Below are 22699 nucleotides of genomic sequence, written 5' to 3'. Positions count from 1 at the left end.
TAAACCTAATTACCCCCCCAAAAAATAATAACAATAACAGCAAGCATGTATTAAGCATTTATACAGAATAAGTAAATGGCAGATCGGGATATAGATCCAGGCAATCTGATTCTCAGCTGCCTGATATAATGTATGTAAACTTCCCAGTACGGCGCCCAATAGAGGACAGGTGTTCAGGAAAGAAACGCACAAGAATTTCTACACAGCCACCATTTGGGAAATATGATTTGCATACGAGCAATAGCTGGCCCCAATGTTTGTATAAAAATAGCTTTCTAATGAGGTTACATTTTAGCTTCATTAAAATACTGGCTTAATGAAGCCAATATTATCAATCACATTTATACATACAGGCATAATTTATGACCATAAGTGTTCATACTTAAAAAATGAGTGAAGAATATAAACTATTCCTTGCGGTATAGTCTTTCATTAAACCACGAGTAATAATCTAAATAATTGAGGAAGATGTTAGGGTCATTGTAAAAGTACCTGGTGATTCTGGGGTTAATACTGGCCACAAATCCAACCACCACCATTCCCTTGCTGCAAGCATCTTTGCAGACATCAATGCCAACCACCATCAGGGACTTTAACTGTAAAGTGAAATTTTTCATGATTTAATGGAACACGGTATCATTTTCCCAAGCAATGATTTCATATGAAGTTTTTAAAAAGACTGTCCCTAGTCATTCAATTATTTAAGTTAAGCTATGTGCCAGGGAGATCAAGGTCCAGATGAGGCAGATTTTTAAACCACAAGCCAAAGAGACTTAAAGCCAGAGGAAAAATAGAGTACATACTACACTTAAGAGACCCACTGTGGTCCAAAGTGGCCACCATGCTTTGTGGGGGTGGGCAAGGGCCATCAGTGGCTTAAGGGATTCTGGCAAAGTGGTCAGTCCATCCATCTCCCGACTCACAGCTGAAGGAGTCTGAAGAGAAATTCCACTCCCGGCTCTTCAGCTCTCTGAGCCCTCCCTTGTCTCTGCACCTCCCGGGGGCGCTGCTGGGGGTAATCTCAGACGTACAACCTGGTTATGGAAGCCTAAGGGGGTGGGCAGCATTCCCTCATCCCTCACTACTTGGCTTCCTCCCGTGGGGGCCATGGTTCAGTTCCCAAAGCAGCCTGGACGCTCGGCTCACAGGCTCTGCCAGTTCCCCAAGCTCTAGGGAGGGGGTTCCCGTCAAGGTGGCACCTGGCCGAGAGCAAGTGAAGGAGCACAGATTATAAATTGCTGCTGGGAGTCTCCAAATCAGGTCCCTCCATACTCAGTCAAACTAGATTTTCTTTCATGAAATACTCTGTGATCAGCTTAACTGAAGCTCTCTGAGAAGGGGGGCCACCCTCACCTTCCTGACGCCCTCCCGCTGGCTTGCGTCATGGAACTCAAGCGGACAAACCACAGGCACACCCAACAAACAAGATAGGTATTTCTAGGACCGCATGAAAATGGCTTCTAATTTGACTTAATTTTTAAAATGAATTAATAGACTGGCTGACGACTAAAAGGAAATGAGTGCCGGCGCTCACAGGAATCTCCACGGCCCACAGCTCGCCCCCGAGTTTACAGGTCATCTGCATGGCGATCTTGGTGGCCACACTCATCATCATCCCCTGTTTGTTCAGCGTCTGAGCGAGCACACACTGGCTCGGGACTGGGCAGTCGGAGCTCAAGTATTTTTTAATGCAATCATAGTAGTTCTTCTGAGAAGGCAGAACACACATTACCTAAACGCAAGCAAACAAACAAACAGAACCAAAATTTAAAACAAACAAACAAAAACAGGAGAAAAGAAAGTCAGTTAACTTATGCTTAGAGGAAGCTTTAAAAGATAAACAACGAATACATGGATTCTCCAAACATTTTTTGCCCTTAAGATCCCAAGAAGCAAGCATTAACACACTACAGCGCTTCTCTTAAATGGCCTTTAAAGAACAAAGACTCCAAGACGTTTGAAATGCCTCCTCAACTCCCATCCGCTCTGCAAACCCCCTCTCCAATCCCACCACCTCTCTTGGCTCTTCCTTCCTCCTTGTTTCTCTACCGATTTGATTCTGTCCGTCTCCTCAGATTCCTTTCTCTCCTGGCCCTTCCTCCAGCTAGCTACCTCCCTTGCGGGCAGTGCCCACCCAAGGGGCTCTCCAGGTCTGCCCCCCACTGCCACCTCTCCAGCTCCATCCACGGAAAGCAAAGTGGAAAATTAGCTTAAATTGTGGTCTTTTTCCCAGTAGGCACTGGACAGCTGAAATAAAAGCAGCAAGCACAAATTTTTTGTTGACTAGAACTTGGGTGTAGGGTCTGAGGGGAGGGCAAATAAGGAGAAAGAAGCTTCAGGGCCCTGGTATTTTTAAATTCCACCCTCCTCTGCCACTGTCTCTACTTCCTACCAGGTATTTCCTCATAGAAGGACCTCTCCTGGCCTGACTCCATCTTCTTCCTATCTTTTATTCTCTGCTTTCAAAAACCCCCAAATTATAGAAAAGATAATGATTAACAGGAAAAAAAAGTGATTTTGTTTTCACCTACAGAACTCTTCAAAATCATGTTAGGGCTACAATTATTTCTATGTAATTAAAGTAAGGCAAATATTTTTTAATTGTCATCAATGTTCTTAGGGGTCTTCCTGCCTTCCATCCTACGAATCTGGGGACAAGCAAGGTAGGTGGCAGAACAAGGCGGTGGCCCAGTAAGGACCAGGGCCAAAAGAAGGTGGGAGCCAAGTGAGATTGGTTACACACCAGGGACGGAGAAGTAAGAAGTATGTGGAAGATAGTAAGAGCCATGTTTCTCACTATCAGAGAAAAGAGGGGCAAATACAGAAAGCGGGAACACTTTCCCGTGGCACTGGATTGGAACTAGGAGTGTAAGCACGTGTTTTTAATATTTCAATTTTTTATTAAATATTTCAATATATGTATAGCTACATACAGTAATACAATAGATACCAGTGTGCATGTATGCACATATATGAGACACAAACACGTGTATATTTCCTAGCTTTGCCCACTGAGAAAGCCTATGGGCGATGACCCCCCCCCCAGTAGCAAATAAGCACACCCAGTGCCCAGATCTTGGTTACTAAACGCTGTTCTCTACCAAAAGGAATCGGGGCTCATTGGAGAAATACCTGATTCCACAGCTGGGCAGCAAAACGTCAAGATTAACGTGGAACCTCTTACTGCGCCATACAGTGAGAAAGTGTTCCAAAAAAGATGGAGACATGTCAAAAAGACCCAGAAGCCAGCCTCAGCGGGGCTCCCACTGGCAAAACTGGGGACAATTTGGACATCAAAATAAAGAACAGTAGTAATAGACTTTTAAGCTGGTTAAATAAAATAGGGATCCATGAACCCACACTGATGCCATTAAACGAACAAAGAAACGAGAAGAAGAGAAAGCTCTTCCTTTTAATATAATGCTACCTAACAAATGCAGAAGGAAGTACGAAATTAGAAAGCCACCATCATAGCAGTAGCGGATTCCGACAAGAAGTATCAATGGATTTTAAAACTAGTGGTAAAACCTTGATGAGGAACAGGATATTTACATAGTCTCAAATTATCTCCCTACCGAAAAAAAAAAAAAAACTAATTACAAAAGAAAAAAGAGTAACTTTACAGCGGAGAAACTTGACAGACAGCACCTTAATCAAGGGAGTGTCCCCGGTAAGATGCAATGAGAACGCAGAATTGTTGCTGCCATTCTCCTGCCAAAAGTGATAGCCTGATTTAATCATAAGGAAACATCAGACAAACCCAAACTGAGGGACATTATATAAAATAACTGGTCTATAAGCTTCAAAACTGGAAGGTCATCAAAGTCAAGGGAAAACTATGGAACCGTTCCAGATTGAAGGAGAGATTAAAGAGACAGGGCAACCAAGTGCAACATATTAGATACTTTGACTACAGAGGACATTTTGGGAACAAATGGACAAAGGTGAATGGAGTCTGTGGATTAGCTGGTCAATACCGCTCTCTGATTTTGATGGTGGTTCCATAGGAGAGAAACCTCGTGTAGGAAATGTGAGCAAAAGTATTTAGAGGATAATGGGCATCATGCCTGTAAATTACTCTCAAATTGCTCAGGGAAAAAAATAGATAGATAGATAGATAGATAGATAGATAGATAGATAGATAGAAAGAAAGAAAGAAAGAAAGAAAGAAAGAAAGAAAGAAAGAAAGAAAGAAAGAAAGAAAGAAAGAAAGAAAGAAAGAAAGAAAGAAAGAAAGAAAGAAAGAAAAGAAGGAAGGGAGGAAGGAAGGGAGGAAGGAAGGGAGGAAGGAAATACGATAAAATGTCAACAATTGGGGAATCTGGGTGAAAGGTATACGGGAGTTCTTTGTACTATTCTTGCAACTTGTCTCCAAGTTTGATTTTACTTTTTTAAGTGAAAGATGAATGCTCTTAGGGTAAGAACTTCCTTTGTTCATTATAATATCCTCCTACACCATTTTTTGTGTCTGACTTTAAAAGGGAGACAAAGAGAAAGCTAAACTCCTTCGCATAAGCTGTGAACAGGAATGTGGGGAGTGGGGATGAAGGCGCTGGAGGAGACGGATCAGGAAAAGCCCTGCGGTACTGCATGCACACGCACACCACATAGCCCTCCGCACACACACACACACAGCACTTCAGGAAATGAAGCAGTTGTGGGTGCCCCTCAGGGTGATGCAATGCAGGAGGAAAAGGCACTCACGAAAGGGGGCAAGAATTCAGAGGAGGAAGGAACGTGGGGCCATAGGTGACATGGAAACATCCAAGAATCCCCTGAAACGCTGGGGGGAACACCAGGTGCCCCAACATTAACGGGATAAGATGGAAGTCAATTTATCTTGAATCTTAAGTAAAAGATGACCACTACCCTCGACCCCGGCAGCATGATGAAAATTATGCAGGCATCCAAGACGCTGATACAGATGTAACAACAAGTATTTGGAAATGAATATTAGAAACATGAAAGGGAAATAAAATATTGCTTAAAATACTAAGACTAATACTTTCGTGGGTACTTGGGAAATGCACAGCAATTTGCAAACAAATTATGGAAGAATATGTTCAAATTCCTTCTTTCAATGCTGTTAGATATAAAGAAAAAATGAAAATTATACATCAAAACACAAAAAGTATCTTGTACTCACCAACTGGACCTCAGGGTCAACATGCTTCTGTACAGCGTGAACAAAGGCAGCTGCATTTTCTTGTACTTTTATGCTACAGAAACAGATTAATTTTGAAAATATATAATTCCCTTCCTAGTAACACATAATCATATGGAGCTAAAAATAATATGAATCGATTTTTATAACGACTATAATTTGAGGGGAAAAAAATCATTAAAGTGAAAACCTCTGGAGTCTAAAATTGTTTCTCCCACAGAAGATAATGCCATTTAATTACCATTTTTATTAGCTTAAAAAATAGCTTGGTGAAAAGTGAAATTTTCTCAATTGTACAGTTCTATGTGAACAGCAATTCTGTCGTTCAAAACGGGGTTGAAAGCGAACTTTGGAAACCACAAGTTTCAATATCAAATATCCATCAAGGGGGAGGGCATAGCTCAGTGGTAGAGCACATGCTTAGCATGCACCAGGTCCTGGGTTCAATCCTCAGTACCTCGGTCAAAAAAATGCAAATAAATAAATAAACTAGTTACCTTCCCCCACCAAAAAAAAAAAAATATATATATATATATATATATATATATATATATATATATATATATATATATATATATGAGATATTTTTGTATTACTCTATGCATTTAGCTAAAAAGTTAGAAAATCTGGTTGAAGTAAATTTCTATGAAAATACAAATGATCAAAACCAACTCAAAAAAAGAGAAAACCTAAAAAAAAAAAAATCTGACATAGAGTTCAAGTTAAAGTGGGACTAACAATTCTCTAACACTGCATCTCCATGAAAAATTTAAAATAAAAATCATTAGGTTAATGAGACCGAGATATTCCGCTAATCTGTATGATTCAGATTACAAGATTTGTTTTTCCTTAGTAGCACCTTTTTGGAGCCTGGAATATTTAGCCTTAATCAATCAGTGGACAAGTACTTATCAATTTAGCAGTTCTGTGCTGACACTATGTTAGGGGCCAGAGGCTACAGAAAAAAATCCCACGCAGAGGAATTTATAGATCTTGTTTCTAGATGTAGGTTCGCCCTCCTACATGTATATATGGTTGGACTGTCCCAGTGCCCAGTGGCCTTTTAAACCTTGCCCAGCAGGTGGCAGGACCACTGTCTGCCCCTTGCTGGATGTGAGCTGCAGGAATGACCAGCAGCACTGTTTCAGGTGGGAGAAGCTATGTATGCAGATCTAACAGGTAAATGGATACTTCATGGGAAAGAAAAAGGATGGAATGAAATATGAGCTTTCAAATAAAACAGGCCAAGAAGAGAACGTGGGCACGGGCTTGTTGGAATTTGTGTGAGAGCCCATGATGCCAACCCAGGGTCTGGGTCTGTGGTTTCTTTCATTAATCTTTTCCTGCTTTATTACCTCATGGGTTAAAAGAAATTAGGGCAGGTGAAACTCACACCAGGCGATCATTGACAGATTTGATAAAAGGGGAATTCTAGCCTACAGTGTAAAATGAGACTTTGGGAACAGCCCTGGTTTTCAACAATGCTTGCATGGCTGATGTAATTAATTAGCGCCCGTGTGTTTAAAGAGTAACTCCCCATCCTGTCAATCAGGACATCTGCACCTCCACTACAATGAAGGAAAAGAACCATCTGTTGCTCTTTTCAAAGCATATAGAGCTCAGTGAAGTAAGGCATGACCAACTTCATGGTTTTTCTAAAGCAAAACAATAGTCAGTGTTGGGTGTGGCTGGGTATGAATGGGTCCCTTACTAAACTGAAAGCATCTTACTTATCTTCCTCATCCCCATGCAAATGGCACAGTGTCTACAGTAGTAGATACTCAATAAATGTTCAAAGGCTAAATGAACGAGCTTGGCTTTATCAAAAAACTATCGAAATGACAAATCTTATGCTACTGTGACAGAATTAGAAAAGCTAATTTCGGATCTATTTTTACGTTAGGTTTTAAAACATAAAATCTATCAAATAAGTCAGGAAATGCAACTTTTACCTGTTAATATCCTATTTGCTGTTAAGCTTTATAAATAAGTGATATGGAGGAATTAAGACAAAAGAGGAGGAGGCAACAATACAGATTTACTTAGGATTTATATCCCAACAAGGACTGGAAAGATTTTGAGGAAATGTAACTGTTGCCCAGGAAGAACTACGAAAACCCAGTTTTACAAAGACCAACATAAAATATATTTTAACAGGATCAAAATTTAATCATTGCCAAATTTATCTACTTACAACAATTTTCTGGGCACTTTATATTAGGAAATTTTATTAACATAAAGAAACTTTTGTAGCTATATCAACCATTATATCCTATCTTCTAACAAAACCAAATTAATATACGAAAAAAGTTGGCAAACTACTATATATAAAATAGATAAACAACAAGGTCCTAATCTATAGCACAGGGAACTATATTCAATATCTTGTAATAACCTATAATGACAAAAATATGAAATAATATATTTATGTATAACTGAATCACTTTGCTGTCCCCTAGAAACTAACACAACATTGTAAAGCAGCTACACTTCAATAAAAAAAAACAAACAAACAGAAAAGAGTTGGGATGCTTCCCAGCATATCCTCACATTTTAGGGTAGTCCACGTGAAATCCCATGGGGCTTCCAACCTTCCTCAAGCAATTCAGAAAGCTCTCCATCACTCTTTCAGCTCTGCTACTACATATAATCAACCACTTATTCAAAGACTGTGCACTTAAAATTTTGCAAGTTCGCATATCCCTGGACCAGTCAGCAGCAGACGCAGGTTGACACTGAGAAAATGAAGGGTCGTGAAAGGGTTACACAGATTTACTCAGAGAGCAATGAAGTAAAGACGGTGTGAAGATAGTTTGTGTTTGTCATAAAAACTATTTAGTACAAGTTGCTATCCACAGACTTAAAACACAGAGATAAGTGCTATACATTTATTTGAACAGAATACACGTACTTCCTGGGAGTAAAGGCATCTGAGCATCATCGCAGGTCAGCCATTCCAGGCCTGCAGACCCTTGGCAAGTCCCTTTACCTCGTGGGCCTCTGCTATGTGCAAAGACAGGTGTCTGGTTCAAAGCTCTAGGTTCCCTTCCAGCTCTAAAAATCTATGGCACTGACTATGAATGACTCAGGTGAGTGGCTGTCCGGTTTGGTATCTCTGCTTTGGGCGTCAAGATATCGCAAATAGAAAATGCTGACGATTGACACGCCAGATCATCATACCGAAACTAAGAACCCCTACAGGGCAATTCAGAATATACATTACGCCAGGAGCGGCTACGTCCAGGAGCACAGATGAGGCCAGGACACAAGCTGCCTTCTCATTCTTGGAAGTTTCCCCGGGTGACCAGGAAAAGCAAGCTCCTGCACTGAAGAGACTTTAGGCTGGTCCCTAGGCTTCTGCTTATATAGATGGACCTAGAGATGATCATACTAAGTGAAGTTAAGTCAAAGACAAATATCATATGATATCACTTATATGTGGAACCTGAAAAAAATGATATAAATGAATTTATTTACAAACCAGGAATAGACAATAGAAAACAAACTATGGTTACCAAAGGGGAAAGGGGCAGGCGGGGCCGGGGAGCTGGGGAGAGGATAAATTAGGAGTTGGGATTAACACCTGTCGCTCCTCCACTTCTAGCTGCCCGGCCTACTGCGATGGAACAAATGTGGAAGGTGTTTCCCCCCACCAGAGTGCCCCTCCTCAGCAGAATAGTGAGCCTGGGCCAGGGTTGAGCCCTGCCCCACACCCCTCTCCTGCCGCTGTCTCCGCTGGACTGGTGACTTGGGTCCTGAGTTCTGCCCTTGTCCTGACTCCAGGGAGGGTGAGCCAGTTACGGAAGCTAGGGCCACTGCCACCTCACCAGATCTGGAGGACCAGTTCCCCTGCATGCTGTCCCTAAATCCCATACCGCAGGTCTCTCCCAGGGGCTGGCTTCCAGTGAAGGTGACATCCCATAAGCAGTTTTGAGTGGGTGGTAGGTTACTTGCCCACCAGAAATAGACCTGGTCCCTACACCTTGAGTTCTCCTTGGCCTTGCCCTGCCCTCCTAGAATCTGTCTGAAAGGACTGGAGTCCTGAGAAGGGCAGTGTCTGGAGGTCTGTGATAGCTCTACCCCCAAGTCATACACAGGAGCCTTTGATCTCATTAAAGAGATGTGAACCAAAAAAAGAAAAAAATCCAAACAAACAAACAAACAAACTACTATACACACACTACTATGCATGAAACAGATAAACAACAAGGACCTACTATACAGCACAAGGAACTATGTTCAATATCTTATAATAGCCTCTATGGAAGAGAATCTGAAAAGTATCGAGGTATATATATAACTGAATCACTTTGCTGTACACCTGAAACTAACACAACATCGTAAATCAAATGTATATTAATAAAAATCAATTTCTTAAAAAGTTAAAATGAAATTGTGATCATGTATCTCTGTATGTCTACTGTGTAGTACTATGAAAAGCACTTAATATTCATCCTTAAAAAATGACACGGAATGTAACTTGCTTTAGAAATGGGCAAGACAAACTACTACATATAATCTAGGTAAACAACAAGGCCCCACTGTAGAGCACAGAGAACTATATTCAATACCTTGTAATAACATATAAAGAAAAAGAATATGAAAAAGAATACATGTATGTGTGTATAACTGAATCACTATGCTGTACACCAGAAACGAACACAGCATTGTAAATCAACTACACTTCAATTTTTTTAAAATGGGCTAAACAGAGGGAAAGAATAGAAAAATAATGTACAATTTTTGCATAGAATAGGTTCATTTTTTTCCACTGAATCCCAGAAGTGGCAATGATGTGTCTCTCCAGGTTGCAGAATGCCTCTCTGCCTAAATGCTGTGGCTGGTGTGGAGTCGAATTTCTTCATGTTTAGACTGGGTGAGCAGCATTTTGCTTTGGGGTAGGGGGGTGGGAGGAAATAATTCTATCGGAATTAACCTGAGGTATCATGGATTTTTTTTTTTAGTCAAATAAGATTACTACAACACCCAATAATAGGTGGGTGTGTTTTGATTGCAATGACTTGAAATGCCATTTTCTAATGTGTCTTTAAAGGTGACACCACACCACACTAACTGACCTAAATCATGTCCTCTGGTTACCGCTAAGCCCTGGGAAGTACACACGGATTTAAAAGGAAAACAGAGGGACCTGGAGGTTTAGGACGAATGGAGGGCATGGACATGACTGTGGAGAAACCAAATGAATATTATACTGTGAGTCCACTAGTCACTCTGGCATACGATCAAACTGACACACATTCAAGAAAACACTTCTAAATGAAAATAAAATCAAAACACTTACTACATGGTCTTGCAGTATTATTTTTTCTGAAGGCAACACCCGGCCAGTCAGAGACATCTGGCATCCAAAATGCAGCCCCCAGGTCTCCAGCTCAAAACGAGCATCCTTGTTCCTGTCAACAGAGTTGAGTTTTAAATCTTTAAAGGGCTTATTTTCTGAAGAACGGTAATCATTAGTAATAGAATTATAACTTACTGAACCACTCAAAGACTGACTTTTTTAAGGTTCCCAACTTCCACTTCTACTCACTGTTCTTTCCCCTGCTGAAGGGAATTACGGGAAGACGGCGCCCGTGTGGGACACACAGGGATGGAAAAGACTCCCGGGGTGCCTTGCTGGTTGGCAAAATGGGCCTTTGAGCCAGACAGACCAGGCTTCAACTCCAAGTGCCAACATTTAGTAACATGTGACCTTGAATAAACTCTGAAATCTATTAAAGCCATGGTTTCCTTATTGGCAAGATGGAGGAATAATTAGCTACTTCCTGGGGTTGATGTAAAGCTTACATATGACAATACGTGGCAAGTGTGACCACGCTGCCTGGCAATAAAGCGCTCAATAAAGGTGAGGCATTAATCCTGATAATAAACTTGTTAACAAAGGGACACTGTGGAACCCCAGATGTTAAGAGATGTCCTGGTACCTCTGGATGTCGTCTGCGAGTCTAGCCAGGCGCTGCTGCCTTCCCAAAGGATTGAGACGCGTTTCTTCGGCTACAGCCTTCATCAGCTGGAAATCAGTAGTCGCCTGGCTAGGAAGCCCTATTAAATGTGAACAAAGACAAAGTGGAAAATGAACAGTCCTCGATGCAACCCCAGCCCATCTCAAGGCACAGTGCAATAATACCTTTCACTTAAACTGAATCAGATTCATCCCCTGGATAGCACCATCTGACGGCAATGCAAGCCACGTGTCATTTACAATTTTCTAGTAGCCATATGAAAAAAAAAAAAGCCAAAAAGAAGCAGATGCAATAATTCAAATAGTATATATTATTTAATTCAATATATCCAAAATATCAACATGCAACCAATATAAAAAATTTATTAATGAGGTAGTTTCCCTTTTTCTTCATACTATGTCTTAGAAATCCAATCTGTTTCACATTTACAGCACTTCTCAGTCCAGCCCCTTGGCTGCACTAGTCACGTGTCAAGTGATCAGTGAACTCACGTGGCCAGAGGCCACCGTGGACTGTGCAGATCTAGAATGCCAGGGTATCACTAAGAATGGGCATCCTTGAATTAGGAGCTTGGGATTAACATATACACACCACTATATATATAAAACAAACAACAAGGACCCACTGTATAACAAGGGAACTATATTTAATATCTTGTAATAACCTATAATGGATAAGAATCTAAATATTTTTATATATGTTCATGTATATGTATAACTGAATCACTTTGCTGTACACCTGAAATTAATGCAACAATGTAAATCAACTACACATCAATGGAGAAAAAAAAAAAAGGGGCATCCTTCCCCACCAGGAGGATGTCCTTACTAACTTTTCTAATCACAAAAGAAATATGTACGTATCACAACTGATCCGAGCAATACAAAAATGTGAAAGGCAGAAAGCCTTCCCTCCTCAGTCTCACCCCGGTAATCAGATGGACATGATTAAAAGTACCTGACACAGTTATTCAGCTTCCACTACAGAGTAAAGATTACCTTCTGGAAGCTCATGTGAAAGACACTAAGGATCATTTCGGCACCACTCAAAGAATACACTAAAAGGAAATTAAAGTCATGTGGCTTCCTAGGCCAGTGATGTTCAAAAACTGAGGAACAGCAGCTTGGTTTTAGGAAAATGTCTGGAGACCAATTTAACATCGAATTAACCAATGGAAGGCATGAGATACAGGAAACATGTAATTTTCACTCTGCAGAGCAATTTCCAGAGGACATTCTGCCCTCCCACTTTCTGTATAATCAAATAAATTACTTAAAGGGTCATCCTCCATGGGTTAAATTAGTGCTCTGGCACTCAGGTAACTGAAGGAGGTTTTACCCACTGCTAAGTGGCAGCAGTCTGTGATGGAGAGCAGGACAGAGTGTAAAACACAGACGTTACCTGTGAGAAAGCAGAGCTCGGGGATCAGGTGGGCCATCCGAACCTCAGGGTCATCGTTTCTCTTACTTTTCAACAGACTAACAAGCACTGGCTGGTTTAGGTCAGACAAGGTAATATCATATTGCTATAGAACGCAAGATTAATGAGGGAAAAGTTAATATGGAAACATTGTAAAGTCAGCATGCTTGCGCAGGAGCAACAAAGCAATCCCGAAATGAATAAAGGAAAAGAAGTCCCTGCTAATCCCTAAGGCGACCTCCTCATTCCTACTTCCTTCCTAGAACCTTTCTTTTGTATCTCAGGGCCAGTTTCATGATTTTTAATCATTACCTTTTAAAATGCAACACTGTTCTTTTTTTCCGATTATTTCCCTGCTCTCTTCTTGTAATAGGGAAGAACAAATCTGACTCCATATTAGATCTGTTCCTTTAGCTCCAACCCTGTGCTCTGTTTTTTGTGCTTAGTCGTGCTGGTTCTGCACCTTTTATAAAAGAATGTTGCCAAAAGCCTGAAATATACAGGATACTTCATTCTCAAGACTCTGACCTTTTAGGGTTTAACACTTTTCCATTCACATAGCGATAAAATGTTGCAGAACAGAGAGTAACATTTGTCTTGTTGAAGGTTGACAGGGACACCATGACCTGACCTAGGTGGACAGCTGCAAGAATAAAGGATTCTGACACCAAGAAGTTTGCAACAACCAACCACACTCCCCTCCCCTTTTTAGTATAAAAGGAGCCTGAATTCTGACTTGGGTAAGATGGTTCTCTAGGACATTAGTCCCCCATCTCCACAGTCTGCTGGCTTTCAGAATAAAGTCATTATTTCTTGCCCCAACACCTTGTCTCTTGATTTATTGGCCTGTCCTGCAGTGAGCAGAACGAGTTTGGACTCGGTACCATTCTGAGTTTCATCCAGTCAGAATAGCCTCCAGCTGGCTCCAGACGTGGCGCAATGATCTCACGGTAGCTGACTCCACATCAACATTTCCACCACTGGAGACCGAGGCAGACTGCCTGATGGAACTCACTGGCTCTCAGTATCTGTATTCATTTTGAAAATATCTATACACAAGTTGGAGGCAAGGATTATACTGAGTCAACATACAGATTTCCCAGAAGGGCACAACTATCCTTAATTTCCAGGACAATGTGATAGGGAAGCAGCTTTGAAGTCTGACAAATGTAAATCTGACCCCCACTTCTTCTGCTTACTTGAACTGTGGCACTTACCTTTCCTCATCTATGAAAAGAGGAGACCAGCAGCTCAGGGGTGGCTCGTGTAAACCGCAAGCACGGTGTCTGGTTTATAATGAGTCCTTGGCAATCATCAGCTCCTACCCCACCCCCTTTCCCTTCATAAACTTGAATTTCAACACTCTCACCTTGCCAAAAGTCCATTTACCTTCCAACGGCCAAGTTTCCAATTAACACTCATTTCCAGTATAATTTACTCAACACTGATGACAGAACTGGGATTAACATTTACAAAATGCCTGGGGATTTATCTCCTACTGACCTCAACAGTTATAACTAAGTGAGAGTTTCTCTATTGAGTAAGGACTTAAAGTCATTAAAATAAAAAAACAATCCAGGAAACCGCAATTGAAAGTGATGACTACAACAATGCTATGGCTGAAAAGCTTGGAGAAGCCTTAGTAGAATGAGAGTTTTTACACATGACTTCATTAATTCACATCTTGTGCTTACTGGATCCCAGGAACCACAGGGGATGCAAAGATAAAAGAGGCGGTCCCGAGTCCCTGGCAAGGAGTGAGAGACAGGGTGGTAGTGAAATAATTTATGGCTGGTAAATCAGGGAAGGCTTCATGAAGGAGGGAGAATCTGAGACAGCGCCTTGAAAAAAATGTGGGAGTGTAACAAGCTCCAGGAACAGCTCCAGCGCAACTGGCGCATACTTCAGGAAGAGGGTATTCTATTTCCCTAGAGCATGGCCACGAATTCTCCCCACTAAGCTGTGTCATCAGGTGATCCTTCCTCTCTCCCATGCTCAGACTTTCTTAGCATTTGAAACCGTTTTTCATGATAAGATAAAAACAGAGAAATATAAAGGTCAATATAAGATGTCTTCCACTTGAAAAGCTGACTACCTAATAATCTAGTGTTCCCTTCCTGGGAGAGAGAGGAGGATATTCTAGTAATTGGCACTATTTTGTTTCTTTTTCTCCCTAATTACAATATATATGCAATGAACCACAATTCATTACAAAGACAGTGAGTGGGATTTTATCATGATTCTTTTTTCAGAATGTCACAGGTCCTAAAATGCATTAAAAAAAAATGAATTTAGCCATGCAGGGAAAGCTCCGGGAGTTTAACAAATTTTGTGTTAAACAAACACACACGGAGCACATTTTCTGCACGTCAGAGAGGACCTCATGAACGAGATGACATCTGACCTTGAAGCTAATATTTTACTTGGTGGTGAGGAGGAGAGGTGCAGTGCGGCTTTATGCCACTGTCTCTTAAACGTGAGCAAAGGCTGAGGAACACAGAGTGACAGCAAGTAGACCAGGGTGATGGCAGCATGGGGTGCATGTGGGATGAGGCCAAAAGGTGAGGTGGGCTCAAACTATGTGATGCTGCAGATGAAGAAAGGAAGGCTGTTTGCCCAATGCCCACCTCGTGCAGGCACCGGACTAAGAGCTGTGCGCGGACAAGCACCTCGTTCAGCGCTTACGGCATCATGACAGAAGACAGATGGCTCCCTTCATGGATGATGCTCCAGGTTTAGGGATGTGCCCAAGGTTACACAGCCAGTGCCGGGACTATCTGATTCCAGATCTTATGCTCTTTACCACATTTCTGGGCAGCATTTCAGAACAATCGTTCTGGTGGCAGTGAGAGTGATGGATCCCAGTGAAGAGAGAGCTGGGACAAGGAGATCATAAAGGGGGACCGAAATCCCCCAAGCGGAAATCCATGAGACGTTCTGCACTAACGCAGTGGTAACGGGGCATGGGGCCCAGGGAGAATTCAGGGATAAAGGAGGCAGAACTCATCTAGGTGACAACTGAAAGAGGAAGTGAGGGTGAAGAAGAATGTAATAGGGAAGAGCAAATCTGACTCCACGTTGGATCTGTTCCTTTACCGCTAACCCTGTGCTGTTTCCTGTGCTGAGTCATGCTGGTTCTACATCTTTTGTGAAAGAATGTTGCCTATAGCCTGAAATACACAGGACAGCCCATTCTCCAGCCTCTGACCTTTAAGGGTAGAACACTTTTCCATTCATAGAGCGATAAAAAGTTGCAGAACAGAGAATAACATTCGTCTTGGAGGTTTACAGAAACATCCTGACCTGACCTACAGGGACAGCTGTAAGAACAAAGAGTTCTGACAGCAAGAAGTTTGTAACAACCAACCTCACCCTCTCCCCTTTTTAGTATGAAAGGGAGGCTGAATTCTGACTTGGGGAAGGTGGTTCTCTAGGACATGAAGTTGCCATCTTCTCGGTTTGCTGGCTTTCTGAATAAAGTCATCATTCCTTGCCCCAACACCTCGTCTCCCTATTTACTGGCCTATTGTGTTGTGAGCACAATGAGTTTGGACTCAGTAACAAGAGGAAGGGAGCAAAATGATTTCCTGAGAGGCAGAACTCCCAAGGAGAGACTGGAGTGGGAAAGACAATGAATTCAGTTTGAATTCTGTTAGTTTGAGATGCCTGCAGGATATTCATGCAAATGTGACCTGAAATGGAGATGAGTATGTAATTGAGGAATGGAACGAGGGAAAAGCAAAATAATATATCTGAGCAATCTCAAAATACGCAGAGAAGATCCTATGCAAGGGGACCACAGTGAACAAATGCATTTAATTTTGGGGGGAAATGAAGGGGCAAAATGTCAAAAGAGGCTGAGAAAGAACAACCTGAGACCCAGCAGAGAACCATGAGAGATGCACTAAGGAGTCAAGGATGAGGAGTTCAGCTCGGGGGGCGTGGTCGCTAGTGTCAAAAGCCACCAGAAGCCCCTTGGAATAAGAAGGACAACTGAATTTGACCTCAGAGAGCTATCTCCATCACAGCAGAATCGGATACCAGACTTCTGAGGCATCAGGAAGGAAGAACTGAAGAGGAGCTTGGAGCTAGTGTAGATGGTCTTCTAAAGAAATAAACTAAGGTGGAAAAGGAGATGGCTTTTCTTGAAGGTGTAGAATGGTCAAGGTAGGGTTTTAGCTTTGGGTTTATTTTTGTTTTTAAAACATCAGTGAGATTTTGGAGACTGGAATTTGACTGTGTATGAAAAAGAAGGCATCTCTGAAAGGACAGATGGTGGGGATGGGGTAATTATAATTGTTGTGAATCAAGTTCCCAGAGTTGGGAGATTACATCAATAAATGTTTGAGTACTACATGCGAGGCATCGTGCTAGCCCTGGGTCTCCAGAAATTAAGAGCTCAGGGTTGAGGAAGGGAGTCAGACCATTCACATCCTGCCCGTGATCATCTGAGGCTGCTGAGTGCAGGGAGGGGAGCCCTGGGGAGAGTGTCCCGGGGCTCCCTTAAGAGTTGACTGCTTAGCTGAGTACTGGAGACTGGTCAGTGACCGGCTGGCTGCAAATGCACGTCCAGGAAGAGGAAGCAACGTGTGGGAAAATGCACAGGGGAGTAACTGACTCAAGGAACCACAAATGGTGAGCACAGCAGAACAGACAAAGAAACCTGGGATGGTAAGGGATGCGGCTCAGGAGGCAGGGAGTGGCCGGATCATAAAGGGCCTCGGAAACTCTGCCCTGGAGCTTACATCTGGCTTCTACAGCAATAGGGAGCCGTGGGAATATTTTAAGCAGGGAAGTGACATTATCAGATGTGCTTTTAAAGGCGGTAACTGGACTACAGGAAGCACAACAGGAGACAGGATGAGGGTCTGAGCCAATCTAGGAACGGTGGGGACGGAGGGGAAGGGATGGATCAGCGAATGATGACGGAGGCAGACCCAGCCTGCCAATCTGAGGGATTCATTGGACTGGAATGGAACAGGGAGACTTCTCTGAGCTAAGAGGAAGGGGGATGAGGATGAAGGAAAAGTCCCACCTGCTTGTAGTAATCCACGTAGGTGATCTCAGTGCCATCCCGCTTCTGGAAGGTGTGCGTGGGCTTCACTGACCAGTCAATGTCATTGATGCGATAGGTTTTGTTATTGTACCTGATAAATACAAAAAGTGCCTAAGTTTTTTTTCCCAGATCATACAAAGTAAGTACCTATGTCACTACACTTTTAATTCAAAGTATTATTCTCCAGAATTTCAGAAGTTATGAAAGATAGTAACTCAAGAATAGTCACTTTAAAAAAAATGAGCAGCTCTTATCTAAGGAGAGCATTAATGAGCTCTTCGGTTCACAGAAAGTCCTCCGTATTCCAGCAAAACCGAACCGACGGGAGAGTCATCAGCCCGGCCGCTGCTTTTCTCACCGAGAGACACTGTAACTGCGGGTAAACCATTCTTAAATGTCCACAGGCCAAAGCATTGCTCGAAACGTTCCCATCAGCTTCCAGTGTCACTCAGAGTTTTTGAACTCCCAGATTGTTTTTCTGATAAAAAGCACTCCCCAAAAAAGGCTGATCAAATCTGCAATTCCAGCAGCCTGCTCCATCTCCCACCTAGGACTGGCCCCGGGGAAAACGGCAAGGCAGCTCGGCTGCGGTCATCTAGCTCCTTCTCCCCTTCTCAGCAGGCTCTGTGTGGCACGGAACATCCTCTCCTGACATCCCGGCCTCGGGACGGAAACCTCCCTGTCAGGTTTCTCCTGGGCTCTCGGTACCTTGCGCGGCGACTTTGATAGTGTGATGAGCTAATTCAAGAAGAGCATGACGGGAGGATAAGGGGCCGGCGTGGAATTCAACCAGCCCCGCCCCCCGCCATCTATCACCCAGAGAAACAACTTCAGCGAAAATTCCAAGCCAACCTTGGAGAAGGCTAGCAGAGCCTCTAAGAGAAGTGTTGATGGACTTGCAGCAGTGGATGGGAGCTTTTTACACTCAGGAAGTCACCTAACTGCCCAGGGGTCATTCAGTTCCCTGTGCACGGAGGGCAAGTTATACACAGACAAACCCAGAGGCATGAAAAGACTCAGCCTTAACAATCTCATCATTTTACAGAGAAGGCGAGACATGGACCTGATGTTGTCCTGTGATGGAATAAAATGAAATAAAATGGTTGTAAAGAGGTAACTATAAGCCCCGTGCTATGGGAGCAGCACAGGGGAGGGAACTGAATAATTCCAACTGAGCGGAGGCTTCAGGAAACAGTACCGTATGAGCTGGGCTTTGTGGGAGGCAGAAACTGGGGTGGGGGATCCAGGCAGAGGCACCAGAACAGCAAAGTGCAGACTCCTGGGAGTTGGGGGCAGAGGGGACAGCAGGAGACAAGGAAGGACCAGGTCAGACTGTGGACGGCCCAGCACGCCACTCGAGGACACCTGAACTCTAGACAACCGAGAGTGGCCAAGTCGAAGCAGGTGAGCAGACTAACCAGATCTGTGCTCAGGCCAGTGCCCGGATGCTGCTCCTGTTCCCTGTTCCCACATTTCTCTGGAGAATGCACGTACATAATGCATTCTCCAGAGAAACATCTATTTCCACGCAGGCTTTTACCTTGTCAGGACAATGAGTCCGATCAGCTGTTTTTCACACATCTGGGTAAAGCAGGACATGCCAGTTTTGTGGCAGAGATCAGTCATGAATTCCAGAACAGTCTCATTCCGGAGTACCTTATAACTCACATCAGCGCTAAATAGGAGCTGGCTTTCAAAATATGATACAGAAACAGCAAACCCAGGCCAAAGGGACAATCTTTAAAATAAAAAAAAAAAAAAACTCAAATAAGTAAAACTTTTTAAATAAATGTTCTAAATGTTATATCAGGAAAACAATAAACATTTTTTAATGGTGATTTTACATTCCAATCTCTAGATTTTATGAAACAATTCTTTTTCAGTCTGATTTCTTTCAGTGGCTGACTAAACACTTCAGTGCTGGGCTGTCTCTAAACATTATATTTAGGATAAAATACATTCCTGCAATGTAGAGCTGCATTTTGCAACCTTGGCCTCAGACATGTGGACTGGATAATTCTTTGTTTGGGGCTGTTCAGTGCATTGCAGGATGCTCAGCGATACCACCCCCCCCCCAGCCTCTATCCACTAATGCCAGTAGCAACCCCCAAGCTGTGGCAACTAAAAATATCTACAGACACTGCCAGATGTCCTCTAGAGAGCAAAGTCGCCCCTGGCTGGGAACACAGCTGTAGGATTCATATGTTAAGGGAGGGCTCTGTTGCAGCATGGGAACATCTCGGTTCAGCAAAGCACACGGACTCGATGTAAGACAGTGAACAGACTGAATAATGAGACCAAGAACTAATCTAAGCGGTGCCATGTAGACGCACAAGGGAAACTGCAGCAGTGGCTACAGCTCCTTTCCACATTCATGAATCTCGTGGTCTGAAGTCTTGAGTAAGAAAAAGTTAGGGAAATGGCATGAAAGAACAGACAGATGTGTTTTAAAAACCATTTCAGTTTATAGCTTGTGGACTTCAGTCACCGTGATCCTAAACCAGCCTTCAGGACCAGCATAGGCACAACCCTAGCTCCAGCTCAGCACAGCAATGAACTGAATTTCTAATCCAGGTGCAGAGATACGTGACAGGGATGAATGAACAGGATGCTTTATACAGACCACGCTGACTCATGGAACTAACATCTGGAAACCTTGCCCTTTTCCTCCACCTGGCAGAAGGCCAAACACCCTGCCCCATTTTCTTTTATGCACAGGTCTTGCTCGACTGATGACAGGGTTACATCTTGATAAACCCATCCCAAGTTGGAAATATCCTTAGTCTTAAATGCATTTAATACATCATAGCCTAGCCTACCTGAAATGTGCTCAGAACACTTAAACATTAGCCTACAGTTGGGCAAAATTATCTAACACAAAGCTTATTTTATAATGAAGTGTTGACTATCTGGTGTCATTTATTGAATACCATCCTGCAAGTGGAAAACAGAATGGTTGTGTGAGTACAGAATGGTTGTAAGTGTGCTGGTCGTTTACCCCTGTGATCGGGTGGCTGATGGGGAGCTGCAGCTCCCACCCCTGCCCGGCACCACGAGAGAGCACCACACTGCATATCGCAGCCCAGGAAAAAGAGAAAAATTCACAGTTCAGGGTATGGTTTCCACCAAATGTGCATCGCTTTTGCATCATCGTAAAGTCGAAGTGCCGTAAGTCAGAGACTGTCTGTACGTCTCCCTCTGTTCCGTGTCTGTCTTTGGGTTACTGGCTGCCTCTGTCTTTGGCTCAACCACGTATTCTGGAGAGCCGACTAACAATCATTTCAAGACATAGCTGACCACCTTCCCTGCAGCATCAACCTCCCAGTTCAGGGTGAAAACTCTGCAAGTGGTCCTAACAGCTCCACCCTTCTTCACCAGGGGAGCTCAGCTTAGCGGCTTGTTTGTCTGACCTCTCCTTACCCAACAATTTCGTATCAACCACCCTGGCTGTGTTACCCTTCTGCCAGCAAGAAAACAGAGCGCCAACTATGTGGTATAACACACTACGGCTCATTCTGTTCCATCATTACTTGTCATCCACAGAAAACTCAGCTTCTGAATTCCTCCTAGGACATATGATAACGGTCTAGCACACTAATATAAGAAAACAGGCTGCTAGCTTTTGACACTTGCCATTCTGTAAAGAATTTGAAAATTTTTTTAAAATTGATTACTTTTCACCCCACAGAGTCTCTCATAGGAGGCACAGTGCTATAATATTGCACCGTAAATTATGCCGTTCACATTGCAACAACGTCAACATAACACAAGATACAAATACACCTACTTGTGCTGGGGAATTTCGACTGGGTCGGAAGGCTTGTAGAAGTTCCGTCCAATCTGGTACATAGACAGCCTTTTTAAGATCCTGCAATTATATATGTATTTTAAATCTTTGTCAAACATCAGTCACTAATGCTGTCGTTGGAAGTTTGTACCCGTGCTGAAACCAAAACAGTAGGAAGTGCAGAGCTGGGAGGGTTAGCTATCGCACATACGTAGGAGAGTGTATGTAGGAACTATCCCCCCGCATCTGGGGAGGACACAGCCGAAATGAGTTCTATCTGCCTGGGTTTAACCGCACTGGGAAGTAGCTGGTCACTCACCGGTGATGGCTGTGCCTGTAACACGCTGGTTAGCCTGGATGGGGCGAGGCAGGCCATGCCCACCGGCTCTTCAGGCCTCCTTCTCATTTTGAGATGAGGAGGCTGCTTCTGATGAGGCTATTCCAGCTCCCCAGGGGCTACCAAGTAACCAGGTTGCCTCTTCAACAACTAAACCTGGTCACCTTTAGAATGTGACCCATGGCCGATCTGAGGCTGCTCCATGTAGGGGGGAACGAGTTTCAAGTCAAGAAACAGGGGCTCCAACTGCGTGATTTGGGGCTACCGAATGTCAGATGTCATCTGAGCTTAGCTGCCTTACCTAAAACGGGGATTTGAACAGGACCTGCCTCAGGGTGCTCGAGTAAGTTCTAACACCGGAGAAAAGTCTGCCACCGCAAAGCACCTTCCAATGTCGCTAACTTAAAACAGTCCCCTCTCAGGGAGCCACGCCCAAGACTGGCTGCTGAAGAGGGCTTGGCAGCACTGAGCTGAGGCCCAGATATGATCTAAAGATACTCGCAAGACATGAGGAATGAGGAAATCACGTATCTGTGTTGGGTAAGTTGTGCCCTACCCAGCAAAACCGCAGACTCCCCCATCCTCACCCTGGCCCCTGGCCCCTCTGGTTTGCTTTTTAGGTTTTAACAGATCATTCCAGTGATCTACACCAATAGTTCAGGAAAATGGCAATTCTCAAGCTTTTGTGCTCCCATGTGTCATCTGAGAAGCCTGCTAAAAATGTGGATTTTCAGGCCCCACTCACAAAATTCTGTTTAGTAGGTCCAGGGAGAGACTAGGAAATCTGCATTTTGTCAAGTTTCACCCCAAGACAACTCTGAAGCAAGTGGTCCTCAGATCAGTTTGAAGAACACTGAAAAGCTTATCACCACCTTCCTTCTGTCCCCGGAACACACGGGGGAGGGAAGGGGCTGAGAGCAGATGGTGCCAGCCTTGCACACCTCAATTATAT

The 22699-nt window shown here is 43.3% G+C and overlaps 1 protein-coding gene across 1 annotated transcript in view; it reads right to left on the bottom strand.

The window, feature by feature from the left end:
• Nucleotides 1–22699, bottom strand: part of PIWIL4 (piwi like RNA-mediated gene silencing 4) — a 42489-nt gene that overhangs the window by 7009 nt on the left and 12781 nt on the right. Inside the window, exons 6-15 of the mRNA XM_010973345.3 lie at nucleotides 21411–21491; nucleotides 19164–19361; nucleotides 17603–17714; nucleotides 12550–12673; nucleotides 11110–11227; nucleotides 10467–10578; nucleotides 7715–7899; nucleotides 5147–5219; nucleotides 1535–1732; nucleotides 493–596 (exon numbers count right to left, since the gene is read on the bottom strand). Coding sequence (XP_010971647.2) covers nucleotides 493–596; nucleotides 1535–1732; nucleotides 5147–5219; nucleotides 7715–7899; nucleotides 10467–10578; nucleotides 11110–11227; nucleotides 12550–12673; nucleotides 17603–17714; nucleotides 19164–19361; nucleotides 21411–21491 — 1305 coding nt within the window. The remainder of the gene's footprint in view (nucleotides 1–492; nucleotides 597–1534; nucleotides 1733–5146; nucleotides 5220–7714; nucleotides 7900–10466; nucleotides 10579–11109; nucleotides 11228–12549; nucleotides 12674–17602; nucleotides 17715–19163; nucleotides 19362–21410; nucleotides 21492–22699) is intronic.

Source organism: Camelus bactrianus, chromosome 10 (assembly GCF_048773025.1).
Source record: "Camelus bactrianus isolate YW-2024 breed Bactrian camel chromosome 10, ASM4877302v1, whole genome shotgun sequence".
Classification (NCBI taxonomy): Eukaryota; Metazoa; Chordata; class Mammalia; order Artiodactyla; family Camelidae; genus Camelus; species Camelus bactrianus.
This window is presented reverse-complemented; position numbering and strand designations above follow the sequence as displayed.